This window comes from Anopheles nili, chromosome 3, assembly GCF_943737925.1.
Source record: "Anopheles nili chromosome 3, idAnoNiliSN_F5_01, whole genome shotgun sequence".
In the NCBI taxonomy this organism is placed as follows: Eukaryota; Metazoa; Arthropoda; class Insecta; order Diptera; family Culicidae; genus Anopheles; species Anopheles nili.
In genome coordinates this window covers 49397523-49407569 of record NC_071292.1, presented here as the reverse complement: position 1 = coordinate 49407569, position 10047 = coordinate 49397523, and the positions used below count along the sequence as shown (strand labels likewise).

Sequence of the window (10047 nt, the reverse complement as noted above, 5' to 3'; positions counted from 1 at the left end):
TTCTCTCTCTCTCTCTTTCTCTCTTCTTCTCTCGCTCTCCACGCAATGATCGCCCTCGATGGAACGTGCAGCATTTCAGCGTTAAATTGCACCGTTCCAAGCTCCATCGTCGTCGTCGTCGTCGTCGTTGTCGTTTGTTCGGTTGTGGGATGCCGCCGCTTATTCTTTTTATTCCTTCCTTTTTTTACTCGCCCTCTCCCCCCCACCCTTCCCTTACCGTTGTTTCGGTGGTGGGGGCGGCAAATGATCGGCGTGCCGGTGGTGCCGCCGGTGGGGAGGGTGGGCATATAAAACATAAAATTCGTCCGCACCGGCAGAACACTTGCGCGTACGGCGTCGATCATAAAGCAAGCGGCAAAGGCAGCAGCAGCAGCCGAAGGCATTAACACTCTGCAGCAGGTTTTCTTCATCCAGCTCCAACCACAACGAAAACCACAAGAAGGTGTTTGTTTTTAGCGAAATTATTTAGTGTGTAATCGCTCCGGACTGGTGTAGGTGTAGGGGAATTAGTGATAAGTGATTAAATGTGCATCGAAACATTCGGAACATTCAAAAAAAGAACGAATTAAAGTGATCTTTGGAGCGCTTTTGAGTGAAAAATTACGCCCTGGAGCCCCAGCTAGGAAATTGTTTCAAGAACCCTCGTGAAATAGGACCCAAAAAAATCGTTCGTTCGTTAGGATCACACCCTTTGATCATGGCTTTTTCCCCCACACAAACGGCCAGGTTTGAACAGCTTTTCGAAGCATCAAACTCGCCGTCGTCAGAAGAGGTCTCTGATCGTGTGTTGCTGCGCGCAAAGAGCGACTTTCCACCCCGGGCATCATAATATGCGATTATAATCGAAAGCATAACAATTAACGAGCAGAAAGGAAAGTGCAGCGGCGTTCCCCCCTCCCCCGCAAACCACGTGCCACCCCCTTGAACGACATATAACAACCGACCCACGAGAGAGACCTCCAAAGGCCCTCTTCTGCATCCATCGGCCTGCGGTGCTTGCGGTATCGCGAAAATTCACCACCATTCGACCGATCGCAAGGCATCCGCGTTTGATGTGAACCAAAACGAACGATCGCGGGTTTGCTTTCTCTCACACACGCTCTATCCTCTCTCTCTTTCTCTTTCTCTCGCCCGCACGTTTGGTTTCGTTCTCTCGGCAAGAAAGCAGGGAAAGTGGGAAATATCGAAACAACACTCGGCTGAAGGTTTCGTTCGGAAGTTTGCAACCACTCGAGGGCATCAGTTTGCAACGTACCGTCGTCGAAGGCGTAAGAGGGTGATCGTAGGGTGATCGCAGGGTGATCTTTGGGTGATAGAGCGCCACATACACTCACAGGCACGCGTACACTTCCACACAAAAGTACGCATTTTCACGAGAACTAGCAGGCCGAAAGGGCAGTGAAGACATTCCAAAAGGAAGGAGTTTCAGTGAAAGTGATCTGGTTTTTCTTTTCGTTTCTTTTCCCTCTTCCTTCCTCCGAACAGAACAGGTGCTGAGGTGCTGTGAGGCGTCGCCGTGTTGCCAGCCCAATTTCGAACGTTTCGAGAGAGAGAGAAGAAAAAAAACCCCCCAAACCGCTTAGTGAAAATGAGGTAAGAATCGCATGATAAACCGTGATCGTTCGGGGTGTCGGGAGTTTTGGTGCATTATCACCCAACACCCCCACCCCCGGTGGGGGGTGGTGGGTTTCATTCTAACCCCCAGCTAAGGGCTGCAATTATTGGTTGGTTGTTTAAGCGAGCAGCGAAATCAGCGCACCTTGCGAAACCCACCCTCTCGGAGGGGCTGGCTCTGTGTGTGTGTGTGTGTGTGTGTGTCCCTTTTGGCCAATTTCGACGCCAATTCCGTCACGACGTTGGCCCGGATCGAACCACCCCCCTTTTAGGGGTGGGTGACATATCAGTCGATGTTGGCTCGAAGGATGAAAAGTACCCGGGCCGGGTCCTTTCATCATGATCGACACAATGCGCACAAAATTTCGACATACATGGGTCGACCCGCCCTCCAAAAAAAAAAGAAAAAAGCCCCCTCAAAAGGGTGAAGTACTGAAACTACCCCCTGGTTGGAAAGCTCGATCGACGATTGACGACATCACGCCCTGCGGGACTGGGCCACGGGGTTGGGAATGTTGTTCCGATTTCTTAAGCAATTTTTTGTGTTGTTGTTGTTGTCTTCCTTCTCTTCTACCCTTTTGGCTTTTGGCGCGCTTAAGCATCAAAAGTGCCTCCCTTGGGGGGTGGGTTGGTTTGTGACAGCATAAATCAACATAAAACAAAGCGGTAAACGTGGGGTGCCCCGGGATGGCTTGCAGCTAGCTACGATGCAAATGTCGCCATGATCCCCGTTGAGTCTGCTGGGAGGTTGGGGGCGCTTTCAATGATTCGCGTCGTTTCGCGTGCGTCCGAACACCTATATCAGATTACGCTCGAGGGCATCTTTTCGGCGCGCGCTAAAAAAATCCCAAACAAGCCCTCAGGGCACTGCGACGCGGTTGGGGAATTCGCGCGCTTTTCGTCACCTTTACCGTTGGGTTGGATTGCCAAATTTAGGCCCAAACGAGCGATAAAACCCCTCTTTTTGTTGAGGTTAGTTCGGGAGCTACCCTTAGCCGAACGAAAGCCTCCAGTGGAGAGCTTTTTCTCACAAACACACCATCACTAGAACACCGGTGGACCTTTGCTTTGCCAGCCTTTGGCAGCTCGATAAATTCGATCGATTTGCCGTCATTTACGCTAATTTATTGCGGTCATCAAATTAACCTTCCTCACCACGCATTAGCGGTGTTGAAAGCATAGAAGCAAAAAAAAAAACAAAAAAATCACAGCCTATCAAACCGCTCATTAGAGCCCGGACAATCGCGGGTACGCCATTTCGTGCATTGCGTCACACCTGCCCGAGGACATGCCCGAGAGACATAAAATGGATGGGAAAGAAAACCCCCCTGAGCCCAGAGAGAAAGAGTTGAGCCTGACTACTGACCGACTGACCGATGGATGGTCGAACCGGCTGTCTCGGTTCAGAACCCCATCTAGGGCGGGGGACAGGATTCGGAAAGAGGTTAATAATAAAACACCCCCCCACACACACACACGCATCTCATACGCAACCCGATCGATGTGTGATTGCGCGAGCCAGCTAACCACACAACTCCTTTTGGCGGGAGACTTGGAGAAAAATAAAAACTAGCTTCGAAACGCTCGTCCACCGATCGAACCCGGTTCACTTATCTAACAGCCTGGGACCTGGGACCCGCTCGCCTGGGCGCCCCGGGGGGGGGGGTTTGGGCAACAAAAAAAAAAACAACGACAAAAAATGGACGAGAAAAATCCTGTTCCACGTTGTTCGCCGTTTTGTGTTGCATTTTCTTCGCCTTCGTTCGCCTGCTTGCTTGGGAAAGGGCGACTTTTCACCGCACGATCAGGCTCTCGATGATCACTTTCTACCGAGAGCCAGAGAGTCTTGTTTTGTCGGGAGCAAAACACGATGCACTCGCTTTTGCGTAGTCATCTGATCGCACGTGTGTGTGTGTGTGCGTCAAGAGTGCAAAAAGGCGACAAGATGATCGTTATTTATAGGCCGTTATGCTTTTTATTTTTCTTTCCTCCCCAGCGCCTTGTTTGGGGAGGATGATGTTGTGTTCGCTTTTTTTTTCCTTTTGGTGCGCTTGTTCGCCAAACAAGCCGCCTTTTTGCTCTCGCAGGAATAAAAAACAGGGGTCTCTCTTGGATTCTTTCACCACCGGTTCCCGATTCCCGGTTCCATTGGTGGCCATAAATAACCGCGATCGAACGCGGTCGCGATCGTACGGCGTTCATGGGGTTTACGTAACTCAATGCGATCGGTTTTCCCGTACGTTTCTTAGGACCAATTGGAGGGGGAATTAAATCTGGGGCCAAAAACCGACGCGCTTCCCCGTTTTCCGGGCAGACACATTTCACGAATTTCACCTGAACCCGCTGGACCCCGTTTGATTCTTGTACGCCCAATTTGGGGACCTGTGAGGTGAGGGAGAAAAAACAAATGGACCAAAAAAAAAACCCCTTTTGAGAGTCTGCACCGCATAGGGCACAAGAGGTCTGGTCTGCTGGACATCACCCATCCCATCAGGTTCGCTCTTACTTCCCTCTCCCCCTGCATTGATGGAGAAGCGATTTCGCAACGCTGACGCGCTCCAAAACGCGAATGGAAAAACCCCCCCTTCACAACTGACCAGCTGGTTTTCTCTCGTGTTGATCCGAACGGACGAAATTCCCACGCAAGATGAAGGCCCTTCCCTTCAGGCTGTGGCACAGCCTGCAGAAGCTCCCAAATTCATCACCCCTGGGCTGATCGTCCAGTCCCCAGCTGGAAGGAAGGTGAAAGAGCACTCGTGCAACAACGCCACTGGACGTGAAGTGCTGGGTTTTTTTTTCTGTGTGGCTGCAAATCGTTGATAAATGACCGTAACCGAATGCCACACACCAGCAGCAGCCGCAATTCGTAAAAGATCACTCGTGGCGTGATTAATGAGCGGCCGGGTTTGATGTGGCGGGTGGAAAAACATGCCGTAAGCAGGCCTGGTTTTGTCAGAACCTGTTGCAGACGAGGGTCGTTAGATAAGATCCTCCTGCTGCTGCTGCTGCTGCTGGTTTGGATGCCCCGTGGAAGAAAGTCCTCTCACGTCCTTGAAAGGGTGTCTGCTTCATGCGTCTGAGAGTTTGTTACATCGTGCTATTGGGCTTTTAAAATGTGAGGCCCCCATGAGGCGTGAAATCAACGCAAGAACGCCATTCGCCTTCCTCAACGACCTATACAAAGACACCTAGTCACTAGGGCTAGGTAAATCGAAGGATTGATGTGGGGGGTTTTGGGATTGAAGCCACCTTTCTTTCGCGGCGAGAAGTCGAACACCGCCGAGGGCCGAAGCGAAATTTTGCGCAAAACGTTTAGGTCGGTACATTAATTTGCCACCTATGCGGTTTGCCAGCTGCCGGAGCGTCATTAGTGTCATTGGCAGAGCTCGCGATGGCGTTAGGCTGAGAGACAGATCGTGCAACCGTTAGGAGGTATTTAAAAACCCCCTATCCCCCATCGCCGCACATCGAAACCGACAGATGGTTGGGTTGAGCTTTAAAAAAAACACCCCTGCTTTCTGACCTGCGTTGGGCACGAATTTCGAAAGAGAAAATGCATTTCCCAAAACCCAAGTGGCGTGGAAGAAGAGCGTAACAAAAAAAAAACTGCACACGAATCGTGAACTCGCGCGGGCGTAAGTCAAACCGGGAAAAAGGGGGCCAAATTACACACACACACGTGACATGAGCGCCCATAAAGAGGGCATATGCAACAGTGCATCGGGGGGGGGGGGGTGGGAAATTGGTCCGTGATCCGAAAATGACGCATCCGGTTCGTATTGCGCTTCACGAGCGGGTACAAAAAGGGGAAAAAGAAATGAAGCCAAGAAAAAAAAGAAAAGCCACCCCTAAAGTGTCATAATGAGGCGGAAAACATTCGTCATTTGGGGCCTCTCACTTTGTGCTTTTTTCTTCAGGGGGTAAGGTGTGCTTTTTTCTGTGTGTTTGTGTGTTTGTTTCTTTTTCTTCCAAATGCAGCTCGTTTCGAACGAGACGGGCTCGAGGCGAAACGGAAGAGATTGTTTTCCCTGCCCGTGAGAGACACGATTTTTTTTTTATTAAAATGCACCCCGTCCGGGAAGTGCACATAAAGGTGGGGGCTTTATATTTCTTCTCTCCTTCTTTTCGACTGTCGAATAATCAACATGAAAAGAAATACAACCGAAAAAAAAAAAGGATTTCCACTCGAAATAAGAACCCCACCACGTCGACGGCCGTTCGATCAATCAATTGGGGGCTTGCATAAGCGGAAGCCGGAAGAAAATGTGACTGACCACACGTTTGGTCGCGGTTTGCGAATCGACGCATTTTTGGGAAGCCTTCGTTCAGGCGTTCGTTCAACTGCTCGTTCATTTTACCGCTCGTTCCGGCAATTACATTACGGCGTAAATTGCGCCGGACGGGTTTTTGTCGAAAGCAGCCCAGGGAAAAAGGCCGAGAAAAATCTCCCCGCCGAAAACGCTAACGAGCCGGTAACCATGGTGACGATTGCGAGTGAAAGCCAATCGAGCCTACTCGATTAGCTTGCGAGATTTGACGCTTTTCTCCGACGCGTGGGTACGCAGGGGAATTCAATCAACCGTAAACCTGAGCGGGCGCCGTGGAAACTTTGGAAACAACTCTCTTTTCCTTCGACATTGGTTGTGGAAAGTGTGTGCAAAAGACAAACCACCCCGCGATCCGTCAGCAGTTTGATGCAGTGGAAAAGTTTTCCAAGCCAGCGTTTTTGTTTTTCAACCAACCACCCCCATCCCATCGGTAATCGGTGCTAATTCAGCGTGTGGCGGTGCACAACAATAGCAGGTGCACCTGTACCAGCTCGGAATGCAGCTTTGTTGCATGTGCAGCTGCATTGGCCTTGAGCGATTGTTTATTCTGCATCCGCTCGGTTTTCCCGGCTTAAACGGAAAACGGTGGAGATGCGTTTTTTGGAGGCTGCTTTGCGAACGGTTCGGGACGGAAGCGATGGAAGGGCTCTGAGAACCTTCTCTAAGTGGCTGACCTCTTTAGGTGGGTGGCTTTAGGGAGGGGTTTTTTTCCCATTTGCAATTACAACACACACGCACACACACTCACGATGAACGGTACGACACTGTCGAAGCAGCGTGTGATTGTCGTTTTACTGCAGCCATGGACGATGGAGATCTTGCTTGCGATCGAAATTACCTCAGCGGGTTTTAAAGCACCTCTTGCAGCTGATGCGTGAGAACGCGCGGCAATTTCGAGCTCAGAAAAGCTGGCGTTTTTTTTTCCATTTGGTTGATGTTGCAAACCCGCACGAATCGATCAAAGCAACATTTCGCTCGATTGCCTCCCATCCGCGCGTCCAAATCTCCCGTCCGGGGATCATCTCACGCGCGCCCATGGCCTACTGCTGCGAGGCGTTTATGGTTTTATGAGGGTGCGATTTTTGGCATGGGAAGAGTGCGTCTGATTTTGATAAGACGGAAGCAGCATTGTTGCGATTGCGATCGTGCAGGTGTAGAAGCAAAAGAAACCCCCATCCGTTCGCTGGTTTAGCAACCTTCATCCACACCCTGCTGAAAGAGGGCGGGGGGGGGGGGGTTTTTCAAAATGTTCAAACGTCTCAAATTTCCCACCACACACGAGAGCAAAACCTGTCGACGAAAGCTGTTGTCACTCTAAATACCAGCTCGCTCGTGCACGGGTTGTTTGATCGATGATATAATAAAAAAAAAACATCTCGATTTTAATAACAGTTCTGTCCTATCCCCCTTTTAACCCCCACGCTTGCCGACTTTAAAGGGACACCCGCGTGAGATAAAAGCCACCAATTTGGTGGCAGTTTTTTTTTTCTTTCGGTTCGTAATCCCACCGATGCCCTCGTTCCGATGGGTAATGGACACCTCAGCCAGCCATTAGTGTGTGCGTTGCCGTTTGCCCCAGGAGTAGGACAATTTCCCTCGATGAAGCTCGCACTCACTCCGCACGGTCCGAAAAGGGCACACGACATCGTCACGCGTGGTTCGTTGCGTAACCGGGTCGGGTCGGGTTTTACCTTCACGCACCCACGTGTTCTCGTGCGCCAGACAGACGAGTGGGCTTCTTTTCATTTTTGCTTGTAATGCTTCTGCTGCTTCTCATCACATTGCGCGGTTGATTGCCATTTAGTGAGCAAAAGGCGAGGGGGGAGACATACAAAAAAAAAAGCCACCCCCTCGAGCGCGCGAAAAACAAATGACACAAGTGCCCCAAAAGGCACGCGATGGAACCGGATTCCCTGGGCAGGAGGTTGGCTTACCAACGGGTGGATGATCTTATTTTTCACACACACACACACACGCACACACACTGATTGATCAGCGTGCGAAATGGTAAGACAATTGACAAGCGCAGATCCCCGATCCTGAAAGGGCCGTCGAACTTGTGAGTGAGCAATCGCGAGAGTCTCACAAAACTGGGGCTGTGAATTGTGGGGCGAAAGAAAAAATTCTCATCTCACCAGGCTTCCAGGCGCACAAAGGTTATGACCCCCGTCATTGAGGCACGAAAGCGAAAGTACGCGCCCTCGTACGAGCGACAGGTTGGTCTGCCTTCGATTGCACGCACGATGCGCGTGAAGGGCTCTCTTGGCGTGCGTGGGTGTAATTTGCAGATTTTTCCCGCAACCTAATTGGCCCATTGTCTTGCCGCATCGCGACGCGCATCTACAGCCAACCGATGGTTCCGATGGTTTTTTAATGCGCGATTTCACGTGCTTGTAATCAACCAGTGGCTCCTGGAGCTGCGACTAATTGCGCGGTTTTTTTTTTCAACGATTTTTCCGCTTTTCCCTCGTTTTCCGCGCTCAAACAGATTAACGCTTCAGCTGTGCTGCGGTGTACTGCTGCTGTGTGTAGTATCCGGCCAGCAGTACAAGCAGCAACCGGCCGCGCCGGTTGCATCCTCGACGTCCTCCGACACGGTGCCAGCAGCGGCCAACAACGTGCCGTATCGTGCCCGAGCCTACTCGAACCAGTACAGCAGCAGCAGCTCGGAGGAGGAGGAAGATGATCGACCGGTGGCGTCCTACAGCCCGGGCCGCCAGCAGCAGCAGGGCAACAGCAACCTAAAGAAAGCCTTCAAAAAGCCATCGTACTCGAGCGAAGAGCTGGAACAGGAAGAGGAACCCGATCGGTTGACGTTGCTGCTGGAAAAGTCGCAGTTCCAGTGTACGGGGCGCACGACCGGCTATTACGCGGATGAAACGCTCGGTTGCGAGGTGTTCCACTACTGCCAGGAGAACCAGAAGCACTCGTGGATCTGCCCCGAGGGTTTCACGTTCCATCAGGTGCACCTGATTTGTATGCCACCGTCGGGGGATAACATCTGCGAGCAGTCGTCAAAGTATCACTTTGTGAACGACTACCTTTACAAGCCGATCAACATGGAGGAGCACATGACCAAACCGAACGTTACGCTCAGGTAGGTACCGTCAACGTGGAGGGTGTGGAGGGTTCCAACAGCTAGTAAAGGTGTGCTAAACTTGCCCGTAACCTCCTGCTGTAGGTACTCGGAGCGTTACTATCCGGAGAATTTCTACGTGGACGAGCGTCACTACGATGAGGAGCGTGTCCTGCGCCAGCACGAGGAACGCCATCAACCACAGCAACCGGTGAAGCAGCAGACGTACCATCACCAGCCGCAACAGCAGACGATCCGCAAGCAGCCGGTGTACGCGACGACACCGTCCACCTACAGGTTGCCGTCGTCTCCGCAACCGACCCACAGCGTGTACCGTTCGCCGGATGAGATCAACATCTCGCTGCAACAACGTCGACCTGCGGTTCAACCATCGGCTTATCTGCCTTCGACGACACCACGCTATGAGGACGAACCGGAGTACGATAGCTACGAGCGGAAGTGAAGCGTCGTTCGCCCTGTGGGGGTGTAAGGACGAGCAGCTCACTCTTTCTCTCTCTCTCTAGTGGCCAGTTGACTCGTCACTGGCCATGTGTTGTTGGAGATGGCCAGCAGAGCCGACACCTTTTGTGGGACCTTTTGGTGGTCGGTCGGTGGTGTTGAAGTAGGTTTGTAAGCTGCGTTTTTCGTTTTTAAACCCAATGTTTTTTTTTTAATCGATTATCTTAAGCGTGGAATCGCGAGGAGAGTGCGAGCGTGAAGTGTCGCCGGTGTGGCGGTGATGGGAAGTAACAGCAGTAAAATCTTTCTTATGTACAAACGCGAGGGTTTCCTTCGTGGCCTCTGTCGTGTTAGGAGCAATCCATTTTTTTTCCCATCCTTCGTTTCGTCCCATCAACCCCCACCCACCCAGCCACTTGAGCTTGAAGTAGCGAGTGGGAGTGTTTGTGTTTTTTTTTCTTCGTGAACGCGTTGAAATAAAGTGAAATATTTATTATTTTTTTCATTTATCGAATCGAGTGCGTGTTTGTTCGTTTTAGTTGCTTGAACCAGTATGTGAAGCATCCGAAA

General features: G+C 51.2%; 1 protein-coding gene across 1 annotated transcript; it reads left to right on the top strand.

The window, feature by feature from the left end:
- Positions 1-1588: 1588 nt before the first annotated feature.
- Positions 1589-9796, top strand: LOC128724515 (uncharacterized). The gene is made up of 3 exons (XM_053818240.1): positions 1589-1593; positions 8431-9039; positions 9124-9796. Exons 1-3 carry the CDS (start codon positions 1589-1591, stop codon positions 9479-9481), a joined length of 972 nt encoding a protein of 323 aa, XP_053674215.1. The 3' UTR covers positions 9482-9796.
- The last annotated feature ends 251 nt before the right edge of the window (positions 9797-10047 follow it).

What these genes read in the sequence shown, in the direction of transcription:
- LOC128724515 (XM_053818240.1), top strand. An exon ending in AAACCGAACGTTACGCTCAG is followed by an intron (nt 9,040 to 9,123) that starts GTAGGTACCGTC and finishes CTCCTGCTGTAG; the next exon opens with GTACTCGGAGCGTTACTATC.